The sequence below is a fragment of the Myotis yumanensis genome, unplaced genomic scaffold (genome assembly GCF_028538775.1).
Source record: "Myotis yumanensis isolate MYYU_CA2020_CCGP unplaced genomic scaffold, mMyoYum1.0.hap1 SCAF_2, whole genome shotgun sequence".
Classification (NCBI taxonomy): Eukaryota; Metazoa; Chordata; class Mammalia; order Chiroptera; family Vespertilionidae; genus Myotis; species Myotis yumanensis.
In genome coordinates, this window is record NW_027223753.1 from 25,640,485 (window position 1) to 25,656,040 (window position 15,556).

Here is a 15,556-nt window from a genome sequence, read left to right on the forward strand (position 1 = left end):
TAGCAAAGGACAATGGACCCTGAGAGATACAAAATAAATGAGATGAGTTGTCTGATTGCCCAGCTTACCGCCTGAAGAGAAATGACAGGCTGCAGTGCATGGAGGGGAAAACCGAGTCGATCCCAGTAAACTTGAAGTTGATGAAGTAGAGTTTAGAGTCCAGAAAGACCTAGAGTTCAAAAGACAGAGCACCAGAGAGGAGAGACCTGCATGGAGAGAGAACTCCAGAGAGGAGTATGTGAAGAAATGATCCAAACCAAGAAAAGAATCATCAGAAAGGAATAGAAGAGTACCTCTTGCTCACCAGAGAGGCTAAGTAACTTTCCAAACTAGAAAACGTCATAGTTCGTGGGGCATTGAATCAAGAACATAGGAGGGTCCTGTACCAGAAGTGGGGAATAATTAGCACTAAACATGACTCAGAAACATAATTTTACCTAGAAAATTTTATCAGAAAGGATCAAACTGCTTCTAAGTAACTGAGTTCCAGAACAAATCTAAGGACTATTTATAGGGATACAATAATATCCACCATCCAAAAGTAAAATGTATAGCATCCAAACAGAGATTGGAAAGCAGGAAAATGTGACGCATAATAAGGAGAAAAATATAAAACCTACCCAAATTGACACAGGTATTAGCAGTTGAGGGCAATAAATAATTATTACAACTATATTCTATATGTTAAGTAGAAACATATAAAATATAAACAGACTCAAATCAAACTTTTAAAGATGAAAACTACAATGTTTAAGATGAAAAAATAAACTTGTTGAGATTATTGGCAGATCAGACATTCCAGAAGAAAAGATTAGTGAACATGAAGACATGGCAATAAAACTATCCAAAATAAAACACTCAGAGAAACTATTTTTTTTGTTAATCCTCACCCGAGGATATTTTTCCATTCATTTTTAGTGAGAGTGGAAGGGAGGGGGAGTAACAGAGAGGGAAATATTGATGTGAAAGAGACACATCGATTGGTTGCCTCCTGCACATACCCTAACCAGGGTCAGGGACCAAGCCTGCAACCAAGGTATGTGCCCAGAAATCGAACCTGGGACACTTCAGTCTTCATATGTTCTATCCACTGAGCTAAACTAGCTAGCACAATTTTTTAAAATATATATGTTTTTATTGATTTTACAGAGGAAGGGAGAGGGATAGAGAGGTAGAAACATCGATGAGAGAAACATCAATGAACTGCCTCCCACACACCCCCTACTGGGGATTGAGCCTGAAACCTGGGCATGTGCCCTGACTGGGAATCAAACCCATGACCTCTTGGTTCATGGGTCGGTGCTTAACCACCTAGCAACACTGGCTGGGTGAGAAAAATATTTTTAAAAATACATACAATATCAATGAGCTATGGGTCAATTTCAAGCAGCCTAATAAATGCATAATTGGAGTCCCCAAAAGAGAAGAGAGAAGGCAGGTACATAAAAAATATTTGAAGAAATTATGGCCACATTTTCCAGAGTTTTATGAAATATATAAATTATGAGATCCAAAAAGATTAAAAAACCCCAAGCACAAGAAACATGAAGAAAACCACACCAAGGCACCACAAAATTACATGACTCGCCCTGCCTGGTTTGGCTCAGTGGATAGAGCATCAGCCTGCGGACTGAAAGGTCCCAGGTTCGATTCCAGTCAAGGGCATGTACCTTGGTTGCGGGCACATCCCCAGTGGGAGGTATGCAGGAGGCAGCTGATCGATGTTTCTCTTTCATTGATGTTTCTAACTCTCTATCCCTCTCCCTTCCTCTCTGTAAAAAATCAATAAAATATATATTTTTTTAAAAAGATGATTATCTTATTTAAAAAAAATTACATGGCTCAAAACCAGTGAAAATCTTAAAAACAGCCAGGGTAAAAAGACATGTTTCATACTGTGGAACAAAGATAAGGATGATAACTGATTTCTCATTGGAAACAATGCAAATGAGAAAACAGTAGGGTAACATCTTTAACCCTTTGCGGTCCAATTTTATTTTTGGAATTCAAACAGTCTGGTCCAAATTAATTGACAGGATTGAATGTTGAACCAGTTTGCAGTGTTGACCTCAGCCTCGACGTTGGACCTGCTACTAGCGCCTGGTCTGTCGGGTCAGCCTCGACGTTGGACCGAAAAAGGTTAAAGTACTGAAAGAAAAATACTGCCAAGCTAGAATTCTATACTTAGTAAAAATTTAGAGTGTCCCAAAAAATGTATACACATTTTGAATGATTATTAATTCCAATGGTTTAAATCTGAAAAGAACAAAAAAATCAATTGAGCTATCAAAAAATGTATGTGTGGCCAGCCAGTGTGGCTCAGTGGTTGAGCATGGGCCTATGAACCAGAAGGTCAGGGTTCAATTCTGGTTAGGGCACATGCCTGGGTTACGGGCTCAACCCCCAGTAGGGGGTGTGCAGGAGGCAGCATATCAATGATTCTATCTCTTCCTTTTCCCTTACTCTCTGAAATCAATAAAAATATATTTTAAAAATAAAAGTATGTGTATACATTTTGGAGATACCTTATATACTTCAAAATTAAGGCAAAATGAAAATTTTTTCAGTTGTACAGAGACTGAAAGAATGGATGACGAGCAGACCCGTACTACATGAAATGCTAAAGGAAATCTTTAGGCAGAAGGAAAAAGATACAGGTGGAAACACAGGGTTACCCAAAGGAATGAAGAACACTGGAAATGATAGAAACATGGGAAAACATACAAGTTTTTTTCTTATTTAAATCTCTTTAGAAAATAATTGGCTGTTTAACTGTTAAACTAACTACTAGAAATAATAAGTGAATTTATCAAGGTTGGAGAATACGAGATCAAAATGTAAAAAATCAACTATATTTCTCCATAATAGCAATGAAGAATCAGAAATAGAAATCTTTAAATAGTGCTTTTACAGTATGCCAAAAATATATGTGTAAGTTGTTATATGTCAGTTATATATCACTGAACAGAAAAACAAAAACACAGATCCCAGGGCCAGATCCCCAGAGATTCTGACTCAGTAGCTTTGGGTGGGGATCTGGATAGCTTCAGTCGATTCTCTCCAGATGATTCTGATGATCAGTCAAATTGGGGGGGGGGGGGGGGGACAGGGGGGAGAAGACCCTGGGCTGTAGTGCAAAGTAGGCAAAGCAAAAAAGACAATGGGCAGGAGGGAATTTTGGAGTTGATGGATATGTTTACGGCATAGATGTGGTGATATTTTCATGGGTGTATACTTATCTCCAAATTCTTCCAGTTTTATACATTAAATATGTACTAATTTTTGTATGTCAATCAGCCTCAAAAAAAGATTAAAAAAACATATCAAGTCTTCCTCTAACCTCTTCACGTTTAATTTATTTTTTTAATATTAGTAAAGAAATTCATTCTTTATCAAAAAGAAAAAGAAAAAAAAAGGCAATGGGCCCAGGCAGTGGAGGGTAATGAAGAGCAATCTTGAACATTTCAACTTTCTTTTGGCCGCTGGAAATGGTCTAGGAAGGGTATAATATGACCTAAGCGGTGTTTGAGGAAGGTGACCCAGGCAGCAGTGTGAAAGATAGACCAGAACAGTCAAGAAATACCTGCCAAGAAGCTGTTGCAAAAATAGGCAAGAATCTGAACAGGTTATTCACGTTTTCTCTCTTTGCAACTAGGGCAGAGCTGATTCCACAGGTTGAAATCAAACTATAGGGAAAAGGGGAGTGCAGATGCTGGAGCCAGGCAGGGCCTGACGTCACAAAAGGTCAGGCAAAAGGTGGACTCAGGAACAGAAGTAGAAGGTGGAAGAACAGGATCCACCCAAGGTGGAGGGAAGCAGGACGGGGAGGTGTCAGTGAGCCTTGCCAGTCTATCTCATGACTGCTTCCTGCTCCCCATTCCCACTACTCTAGGAGGCTGGCAAAGTTTTGATTGGTAAAAAAAAAATTTCAAGCATTGTCATGGGTCAGATTGTGTGTCCCCCAAAGATATGTGGAAGTCCTAGCCCCCAGCACCTCAGAATGAGACCTTATTTAGAAATACGATACACCCTAGCCTTTCTGGCTCAGTGGATAGAGCGTCCGCCTGCAGATCAAAGGGCCCTGGGTCCCATTCCTGTCGAGGGTATGTGCCTTGGTTGCAGGCTCCTCCCTGGCCCCTGTCCTGGTTGTTTCTCTCACATTGAAGTTTCTATCTTTCCCTCTCTCTTCCACTCTCCCTAAAAAACTCAATGGAGTCCTAACCGGTTTGGCTCAGTGGATAGAGCCTCGGTCTGCAGACTGAAGGGTCCCGGGTTCGATTCCAGTCAAGGGCACATGCCTGGGTTGCGGGCTTGATCCTACTGGGCGTGCAGGAGGCAGCCAATCAATGATTCTCTCTCATCGTTGATGTTTCTCTCTCCCTCTATCCCTTTCTCTCTGAAATCGATAAAAATATATTTTAAAAAATTTCAATGGAAAAAATATCCTCAGGTGAGGATTAACAAACAAAAAAAGAAATACAATTTTTGCAGATGTGATTAGTTACAATGAGGTCATATTGGAGTAGAGTGGACCCCTAAACCAATATGACTGTGTCTTTATAAGAAGGGACAGGGACACATGAAGAAAGAATACCACCTGACAATGGAGGCAGAGATTGAAGTGCTGCAGTCACAAGACAAGGAATGCCAAGGACCAATGGCCACCACCAGAAGCTAGAGCAGCGGTTCTCAACCTGTGGGTCGCGACCCCTTTGGGGGTCGAATGACTCTTTCACAGGGGTCGCCTAAGACCATCAGAAAACACATATATAATTACATACTGTTTTTGTGATTAATCACTATGCTTTAATTATGTTCAACTTGTAACAATGAAAATACATCCTGCATATCAGATATTTACATTACGATTCATAACAGTAGCAAAATTACAGTTATGAAGTAGCAACGAAAATAATTGTATGGTTGGGGGTCACCACAACATGAGGAACTGTATTAAAGGGTCGCAGCATTAGGAAGGTTGAGAACCACTGAGCTAGAGAGAGGCAAGGACGGATTCTCTTCGACAGATATCAGAGCAGGGAGCATGGCCCTGTTCACACCTTGATGTCAGACTTCTACCTCTAGGACTGTGACACTGCAGTTCTGTTTTAAGCCACCATTTGTGGTACTTTGTAATGAGAGCCCTGAGAAACTAATACAACCACCCAGTGCAATATGGGTATGTTTTACTTATTTATAAATTATATGTATATGTATGACTACACTAATATGGTTTTTTAAAATATATTTTTATTGATTTCAGAGAGGAAGAGAGAGGGAAACAGAGATAGAAACATCAACGATTAGAGAGAATCATTGATCGTCTGCCTCCTGTATGCCCCACACTGGGGATCAAGCCCACAACCCGGGCATGCGTCCTGACCAGGAATCGAACTGTGACCTCCTGGTTTATAGGCCAATGTTCAGTCACTGAGCCATGCTAGCCAGGCACTTACATGGTTTTTTAAAACACAAAAATCGAATTTTAAGGGATGTGACATATTAATTACATAATATTTTAAAATTATTTTTACTTCATTAATGGTATTTAAAAAAACTTATCAAGCCATGTAAAGACATGGGGAAGCTTAAATACATTTTACTAGGTGAAGGAAGCCAATATGAAAAGGCCACATACTATATGATTCCAACTATATGACATTCTTATAAGGCAACACTATGGAGACAGTAAAGACAGTAAACAAATCATTGGTTGCCAGGAGTTGTGGGTGGGGGAAAGGATGAATAGGTAGAGCACAGATTTTAGGGCAGTGAAAATACTCTGTGCAATACTGGGATGGATACATGTCAACATTTGTCCAAAACCACAGAATGTACCACACCAAGAGTGAACTCTAATTTTATGGACTTGGGTGATTATGTTCTGTCAATGTAAGTTCATCAATTATAAGGAACTAGAGGCCCAGTGCACGAATTCATGCACCAGTGGGGTCCCTCGGCCTGGCCTGCAGGATCGGGCCCAAACCGGCTCTCTGACATCCCCTGAGGAGTCCCAGATTGCAAGAGGGTGCAGGCCAGGCCAAGGGAGCCCACCGGTGCACAATCACGGCCGGGGAGAGACACGGGATGTTGGCCAGCTGGGGAGGGACCACGGGCAGGCTCCAGGGTGTGTCCAACCCGTCTTGCTCAGTCCCAATCGGCCAGACCCCAGCAGCAAGCTAACCAGTCGGAGCATCTGCCCCCTAGTGATCAATACACATCATAGTGACTGTTCCACTGGTCGACCAATCAACTATCTTCCCCCTGGTGGTCAGTGTATGTCACAGCAAGCAGTTGAGCATATCATTAGAATATTATTACACTTTAATTGGTTGAATGGCCGATTGGTTGACCAGACACTTAGCCTATTAGGCTTTTATTATATAGGATGTACCACTCTGCTCGGAAATGTTGATAATGGAGGAAACTATGCATGTGTATAGGGGACAGGGTGTTTGGGAAATCTTTGTACCTTCCTCTCAATTTTGCTGTGAACCTAAAACTGCTCTAAAAAATTTCATTAGCCCAACTGGCATGGCTCAGTGGTTGAGCATCAACCTATGAACCAGGAGGTCCCAGTTCAATTCTCAGCCAGGGCACATGCCCGGGTTGTGGGTTCAATCCCCAGTATGGGGCGTGCAGGAGGGAACAGATCAATGATTCTCTCTCATCATTGATGTTTCTATTTCTCTATCCCACTCCCTTCCTTTCTGAAATCAATAAATATATATATATATTTAAAATGTCTTTAATTTTTAAAAAATGTTTCAATGAAGTTATTAAATAAGCTTCACTATTTTTGAAAATCCTGGTTAAATATCATGACACAGAAATACAGATACAGTAGTCCCCCCCTTATCCATGGTTTCACTTTCCACAGTTTCAGTTACCCACAGTTCAAAAATGTTAAATGGAAAATTCCAGAAATAAACAGTTCTTAAGTTTTAAATTGAGTGCCATTCTGGATAACATGATGAAATCTCATGCCATTCTGCTCCATCCAGCCCAGGATGTGAATCATGCCTTTGTCCAGTGTATCCACACTGTACATACAGTACAATATATTTTGAAAGAGACCACATTCTCATAACTTTTATTACAGAACATTGTTATAGTTGTTCTATTTCATTATTAGTTATTGTTTTTAATCTCTTTCTGTGCCTAATGTATAAATTAAAGTTTATCATAAGTATGTATGTATAGAAAAAAACAGTACATATAGGTTTTGGTACTATCCACTATTTGAGGTATCCACTGGGGATCTTGGAACATTTTCCCTGTGAATAAGGGGGGAGGGGGTACATATACTTCTAAATTCAGATATTTTTCTATAGAAATTTTCTCTTAATCACTGTCATAGCCAAAATATAACATTTTTTAAATGACGTGTAATTTAAAATGGAAGAATTACATCATTGGCTGAGCTTCAGTTATGCAAAAATTTTGTTGTAATTTTGGCTATTAATTCCCACCTTCCCTAATGTATGTCATTAGTTCTTGCAAACTAGTAAAGTGTTTCAGTAAATAAGTTTAAAATGCACTAAAACTCTTCACTGAAAAATGTTAAAACAGATTAGAAAATTGTTTCCTAGCTTTTTAAATGTGAACTTGTAAGGGTTGTTGCATCATTTTCAGAAGCAAAATCGCATAAATATCAAGTGATTTCCAATGACCAGTTTTCAAAATGCCCTTTCATAGCACAACTATTTTTGGAAAAGCAGTTACATTCTTGTTCCTTAGGAGAAAAATGATATTAATATCATCAAAGGGACACGTTTGGTGTTTGTTTTCTCAACATCTGTTAGATAGCTGACTACTATAAGCCTTTTATTATCACAGGGGGGACAAAAAGCCAGCAAATCAGATACCCGTCTTTTTGTAAAAGTAAAATGCATAAACTAATTTTTTAAATGAGAATAAAATGAGAGGAATCACTCTGATTTCAAGACTTATAATCTACAGCAGCAGTGGTATTGACTATTTGGAGGGATGGACACACTGATCAGTGGTACAGAATGAGGACCCAGAAACAGTCACACACAACAATAGCCAACTGATTTTTGACAAAGGTGCCAAAGCAATTCAATAAAGGAAGAATCTTTTCAACAGATTGTTCTGGAGTAATTGTATATCCACATGCAAATGAACAAACAGAAAGGACCTCAATCTAAACCTCACAATTTATATAAAAATTAACAAAGTCAAATAGATCACATATTTAAATGTAAAACATAAAACTATAACTTTAGAAGATAACATAGGAGAAAACATTCAAGACCTAGGGCTCAGTAAAGAGTTCTTAGACATAACACCAAAAGAACAATTCATAAACCAAAAAAACTGATAAATTGGACTTCATCAAAATTGAAAACTTTTGCACTGTGAAAACTCCTTATGTTAAGACAATGAAAAGACAAGCTACAAACTGAGAGAAAATACCTGTAAACTACATAGTCAATAAAGGACTAGGATCTAGAATATGTAAAGAACTCTAAAATTTCAACAGGAAAAAAAAATCTAATTAGAAAATGGGCAAAAGACATGAACAGACAATTTCACTGAAGAGGAGATACAAATGGCAAATAAGTATATGAAAAGATGTTCAGCACCGTTAGCCACTAGAGAAATACTAATTAAGACTATGAAGAGATACCACTATGGTCTAATGAGCACAACCAAAATAAAAAATAGTAACAACACTGAATGCATGGAAGAATGTAGAAAACTGAATCACTTATACAATTCCGGGAGAAATATAAAAGGGAATAGCCATTCTGGTAAACATGCTGGCTGGTTTTTACAAAACTAAATATGCAACTGCCACGCAACCCAGCATCTGTGCTCTTGGACATTTATCTTAGAGAAATGAAAACTCATGTTTCACAAAACTCTGTGCTTATGTACACAAATGTTTATAGCAGCTTTATTTGTAATGGTCAAAAACTAGAAATAACCCAGATATCATCCAGTGACTGAAGGGTGGGTGGTAGACTACTATTCAGCAATAAAAATGAATGAACTATTAATACACGCAACAACCTACATGAATCTCCAGAGAATTATGCTGAGTGAAGAAGGCCAATCCCAAAAGGCTACCATATTATTCCATTTATGTAACATTCTTGAAGTGAGAAAATTATACAGAGGTGGGCAAAAGTAGGTTTAGTTTTGAGTACATGAAATAGTTTATTCTTGTATTTTTATTTATTACTTATACTAGAGGCCCAGTGCACGAATTCGTGCACAGGTGGGGTCTGACCGGCCTGCCCCGATGGGGGCCCATTGGGCCGGGCTAGTGGGGAGGAGGGGCCGTGGGCAGTTGGCTGGCCGGCCTCACTCCCAATCTGCATGGTAGGGGCCAATCGGGGGCGGGGCTGACCAGGGGGAGGGGCCACAGGTGGTTGGCAGCCAGCCCCACCCCCGATTGGGGTGCTGGGGACCTATCAGGGCCGGGCTGGCCTGGGGGTGGGGGGGAGGGAGGAACTAATCGGGGCCCAGATCATGCTGTTTGGCTGCCACAGTGCATGTCATAGCCACCAGTCATTCTGGTCATTCCGCCATTCCCATTGCTGGGCTTTTATATATATAGACTATTTATTTGTATTACAATTGTAAACCTACTTTTGCCCACCTCTGTAGAAATAGAGAATAGATTTGTGGTTGCCAGGGATAAAGGAGAGTGTCAAGTTGGAGGGAAGAGAGTATTGCTTATGGTATTGGAAATGTTCTGTACCTTGACTCCATCAGTGTGGATATCCTGATGATGGTACTGTACTATAGTTTTGCAAGCTGTTACCATTGGGGGTAGCTAGTTAAATGGTACATGGACCTCTAGGTTTTTATTTTTTACACTTAAGCATAAATCTATAATTATCTCAAGATGAAAAGTTTATTTTTTTTTAATGTTTCCAACAACTAAATAATGGATGAATGGGAGTTCTAGTATTTTCTGCCCACACCATAATGAATCATCTTGGGCACGCACACAATTTTAGAAGTCGCTGCTGTATGCTGCTAGTACCAACTCAGTCTTTAGACCCCTTTAACTATTCTCTACATTCTCTTGAAGTTATCTTTCTCAAATGCAAATTTGATCATGTTACTTCCCAAAATCTTTACAGGAGCACATAAGGCCTTCATGATCTGGCTGTAGGCCCTGACCCAGGGTATGCACCTGGGCACCAATCTACTCAAAGTTTCCAAATGTGCAAAACCCTGTCTGTGCGATACCTGAGGGCACTCACAATGACATTTCTATGTGATTGTCTTATCTCTACTATCTCTAATTGACTTATCTCCAATGCTATCGGGTTTCCTCGCACTTATTAGGAGAAGAATACATCTTAATTAAAAAGCCCATTATCACAGTTGATTACCTTTATTTTGTTTATAACCTCCTGAGAGTCCGGAGGTGTTGATTTCTTGTTGCCCTGAGAACACTAACCTGCAATCACTCCTGCCAGGTACACCAGCCCCACTCGGAGGCCTTTGTGGACCATTTCCAAGGGAATACCCAAAGCGAGCTGCATAATAAGATTCCCCAAGATGTGCTGAACTCTGCAGAGACAAACACATTTGTCAAACATTATGTCTGAGACAGGCAGTTACTTCCTTGGGAGGTTAATAGGCATTGAGGTGGTGTTTCCAGTTAAGGGCTTGCTTAACTCAAATTCCAAATTCTAATTTTTTTAGCAGATAAAGGGGCATTTTAGAAGTATGCTTTTATTTTACAAGGTCTGTTTTATTATAACAATTACTGATAAAATCAGAGAGCAATAAGGCTGGCCTAAAGAACATGAACTTGATTTTGTTTCACTTGCACAGTATGGAGGAAATCCTAATTCATTCATATTGAGTTTAAATTTCAGCAGGTTTTTAAGCACTGTGTCTTACAATCTCAGTATATTCTTTAATAAAACAGAGCTGGCAAGAGGAACTTCATTCCCAGGTCTACATTAAAAAGGTGGTTTTTTTTTTTAAGCTAACGAGACCCTAACTGGTTTGGCTCAGTGAATAGAATGTCAGCCTTCGGACTGAAGGGTCCCCGGTTCGATTTCAGTCAAGGGCACATGCCTGGGCTGCAGGATCGATCCCCAGTAGGGGACATGTAGGAGGCAGCAATCAATGATTCTCTCTCATCATTCATGTTTCTATCTCTCTCTCCCTCTCCCTTCCTCTCTAAAATCAATAAAAATAAAAGCTAACCAGAAGAGGGGGGAAAAGCTTACCTAGCTAAAGTTGGTATCTCCCATGTACCACAATTTGGCTGAACACATTAGAGGACATGTGTTTTATAGTTTTTAAATAGGTAAAAATATTTTTAAATGCATTTCATATCATTTTGCTTGTCAAACCCCACAAGCATCTCTGGATAATCTCTGAATGTAATTTGATAAATTCCCACATTAGCATACTCATCAATTTAGTCAATTTAGTTGCTATGTAGCACAATGCCTTTTTTTTTTTTTAAGATTTCAGATTAAAGCAAAAAGTAAATATATATATATATATACATATTGGATCTTCCACAAAGTGCAACAACTTTTGCATTAGTTTTAGGGAGTGTGTTTTACATTATAATTTACTTAACAAAAATCCATTAGACCATTGAAGAGGTTCTCTGGGCATATCTAGCAGAACAGAAAACCTACCTTTATGGCCACAAGCACACCCAGCCACAACCATCACTGTCCAAGCCATCTTCAAAGACATATGAGAGGTAACATAACTCAGCACAGAATTGTCTAGCAAGAGCAGTTACACTAGTCTTATGGAGACCTCAGACATAAAGGAGATTTGGGAGTATATGCACTTTGTGAATCTGAACAAGGTCAAAGAAAGCCATACCATCCTTTCCTCTGGCAACAGCTAGAAGATAAGATGACTAATAGCACAGAGACCCCAATGAATTAACCCAAGTATTCTTTCTTCTGCTCAACATCAAGAGTAGAAGTGGCAGAAAGATGAGATCCTGTCATATTCCCAAAGTAGAAATATTAATTTTTTTTTAATCCTCACCCAAAAATATTTTTTCCATTTATTTTTAGAGAGTGGGAGAGGAAAAGACAGAGAGAAACATCTATGTGAGAGAAGCAATTGGTTGCCTCCTGCACAAGCCCTGACCAGGGCCTGGGCTGGGGAGGAGCCTGCAACCAAGGTATGTGCCCTTGACCGGAATCGAACCCAGGACCCTTTGTTCCGCAGGTCGACGCTCTATCCACTGAGCCAAACCAACTAGGACAAAATATTAATTTTTTATTCCAAATTGTATCCACCTTCAAGGCCCAACTAGTACCCATATCATGTATGAAGCCATCCCCATACTGATCTTTCCCTCTTTCCGTTTATATTACTGTAGCTTACCCAACACTCATTCCCTATCCCTTCTCTACCTCCTCTACTGAGGCTAGAAGAGCTACTATTGCCTTTCCCAGCCTCTCTTAAAGAGGGACACATAGCTCTGGCCAGTGAGATGCAAGTAAAAGCAGCACAGCCAGGAGACTTAAGAGCACTTCTGTCTTGACAAAAGGGATGTACCTGGTACATCCAGTACCTGGTGTTACCTCTTCCCCCTTCCCGCTTTGAATGCAGACTACAGCAGTCAACTTGCAACCATGAGGGAAAGGCCAAGGAAAAAGCAGAGGTGCCAGCACAGGACCTAGTGTCCTGGCTTCATTAAACTGATGAACCAACCACCTACCTCTGGGATTTTTATATGGGAAAACATTGGCCTCCATTTATTGAAGTCCCTGTTAGATTATTTTTGTTACTTACATATAAAAGCATCTATGCAACCCCATATGTTACATGTCCTACACAGCCTTGTAAATTCTTTTTGAGTGGTTAGTATGTGTCAGGAACTATAAAAATTATGTTATAACCATTGTCTGATTTAATCACAGCAAACTTATGAGGTAGGTACTGTTGCCTATTTTACCGATGTGGAAACTGAGATGCAAAGAGATTAAGTAACTACTATATACTATAATTCTACACTGCCTTGCATTATCAGTTAACTGCTTCCTTGTCATTTTAAAGTCATTGAGTGCAGAAGCCACATATGCTCAGAACATACTTGTTAAATGAAAAGCCAAAGTGTGAAAGTGTCCACAAAAACTGAGCAGTTGATGATTCTGTCCCTGACTTGTCAAGTCTCTGAGCCCTGTGTCCTGCCATGGATGCCTATTTGGCCAAAGGCCAGAGTCATCCTTCAAGGTTCAGGGCTATGTAGGTCTCTTAGACAAAGTCGGTCTCATCTGGAACCCCAGGAGTCCACCAGAGAGGTGGGCCAAGAGCACGCTGTTCACTGTCTGCAGTGGACATGGTGAATTGTGGATTCTGAGGGGGTCATAGAAGGCTATTAGCACTTAAGAAACTATAAGCGGGATGTGGGCCGGAGGGAGACTTGGGGGGAAGAGATCAACCAAAGACCTTGTATGCATGTAGGCATAACCAATGGACACAGACAATGAGGGAGGAGGGATGAAGGCCGGGGCTGGGGGGCGGGGGCAGGCTGGGAGAGGACAACGGGGGGAAAAGAGGACATGTGTAATACTTTCAATAATAAATAATTTTTTAAGAAAGAAACTATAAGCAAAACTAAAAGCCAGACACTGCAGCTCCTGTGGCTTATATTATTCCAGGTGGATAACAGGATTATACATTCATCAGTGTTCATGGATTGTTTTTTTAAGCGTCTGGTGGGGCAGAAAAAGTGGGAGTGATGCTTCATATCCTAAAGGGAACATTCAACAACATCAGACAACCAGGGGAACATACTTTTGGTTTGGTAATGATTTGATCTCTTCTCATTAATATTCCTATATACATACCAATATTAGGCAGTTATAATGTAATATGAAGTACAATGGACCTGCCCTTAGCACTAATGGGTTGAGATCCTTCCTAACTCTACAACTTAGCTGTGTGACAAGGAGCAGGTGACCCTAACCCCTACCCTCAGCCTCAAACATAAAACAGTGGGAGTAACACCTGCCTCCTAGGGATACTGTGATAATCATGTGAGATTATGGTCATGAAAGTGCCTTATCCTATATAATAAAACCCTAATATGCAAATCAACCCAGCAGAATGGAACCACGGGTCACTATGATGCACACTGACCACCAGGGGGCAGACGCTCAATACAAGAACTGCCCCCTGGTGGTCAGTGTGCTTCCACAGGGGGAGCACCACTCAGCCAGAAGCCGGGCAGTGGTGGGAGCCTCTCCCACCTCCGCGGAAGCGCTAAGGAACAGCGAGCTGAGTGGTAAGGAGCAGCAAGCAGGCAGGCGGTAAGGAGCAAGGGGTCCCGGACTGCGAGAGGGATGTCCAACTGCCGGCTTAGGCCCGATCCATGGGGGGTCCCGGACTGGGAGAGGGCACAGGCCAGGCTGAGAGCCCCCCCACCCCAGTTCACGAATTTCGTGCACCAGGCCTCTAGTCAGTAATAAAGCTCTGAACAAATAAATATTAGGGGTTACAGTGACTTTTAGTCACCTCCAACAGCAGTGACTTAACTATCATTCCTTACCCGGCATGTACCAGCATGTATGAGATAAACCTCCAGGCCTCCTCCCTCTTCTTAGGATTGTAGATAAATGGACTCTCCAAGATGCCCGTGTCCAAGGTGATCCACTGTTTCTGAGGCTTCCACACAGCATAGTAAATAAACACTGCCAGCTGTCAGGGAGGGCAGACATGAATGTGAACCACACCTTCCACAGAGGCCCCGGTAAAGCCCATGGGCACCACCTTTGTTTCCAATGGTTAGCTCTCCAGTTGGCCACTTCATACCATGTGCTCAAAAGATGACAGGAACTAAATTTTCCTGCCGTGTATCTGACCATTTAACTGTGGTCGTATCCTACTTCCTCCACCAACTAAAATGAAATGAAGCCACTGAACTTGTAGTTACTGCTGGGCAGGGACCTTGTCTGAAAAATAAAGCTCAATGCTTGGCTGAAAGTGACTGGGAACATAGGAAAAGCCCGGGAAGGGGGATCTGGAGAGGGTGAGGTTGTGTTCTGTGTGCTCTACTTGCCACCACCTCACTCTCTTCCTACATGCTTCCTAGTCTCCGATGGATGTCTCATCTAAACCCCCAGTCTGTCTGCAGCTCCCCACGGGTACTTGCACTAGTGCCCACCGCCCAACATATTTACCTCCGCCAGGCTGATGGAGATGATGAACACAGGGGGTGGAAGGCAGTTAGCTCTCTCCAAGTACGTTCTTCGGGCATGTTCAGGAAGCATCCATTTTGAGACCATCTTGTGGACCTTCTTATTCTTGAAGGGATCTTTACCTTCCCCATCCTCTCTCATTTTCTTCTCTTCCTCCAGCTCTTCTTCCACGTCTCTTCCCACATTCACATCCTCCATGTGCAAATCCCCAGCAGCAGCCATTGTCCTGGGTCCTACCTACACCTGAAAGGGACGTAAATGTCAGGGGAAACAGATGACTCTCTAGTCTTAAGGCCGTGGTTCTTTCCTGGGTTCTCTGTCATAACCATTGGTTTCCAAAGCCTTTCCTGTATGTTAATACAAGGCAGCTGAAG

At 41.1% G+C, this 15,556-nt stretch overlaps 1 protein-coding gene and 1 long non-coding RNA gene across 7 annotated transcripts in view; one reads left to right on the top strand and one right to left on the bottom strand.

The window, feature by feature from the left end:
• LOC139003202 (uncharacterized) overlaps nt 1-15,556 on the top strand; it is a 53,203-nt gene that overhangs the window by 27,744 nt on the left and 9,903 nt on the right. The gene's annotated exons all lie outside the window — the stretch shown is intronic.
• RHBDL2 (rhomboid like 2) overlaps nt 1-15,556 on the bottom strand; it is a 41,277-nt gene that overhangs the window by 9,046 nt on the left and 16,675 nt on the right. For all 3 annotated transcript variants that reach the window (XM_070404771.1, XM_070404772.1, XM_070404773.1), the window contains exons 2-4: nt 15,165-15,425; nt 14,534-14,682; nt 10,445-10,557 (exon numbers count right to left, since the gene is read on the bottom strand). In XM_070404771.1, coding sequence (XP_070260872.1) covers nt 10,445-10,557; nt 14,534-14,682; nt 15,165-15,404 — 502 coding nt within the window. In that variant the 5' untranslated portion in view covers nt 15,405-15,425. The remainder of the gene's footprint in view (nt 1-10,444; nt 10,558-14,533; nt 14,683-15,164; nt 15,426-15,556) is intronic.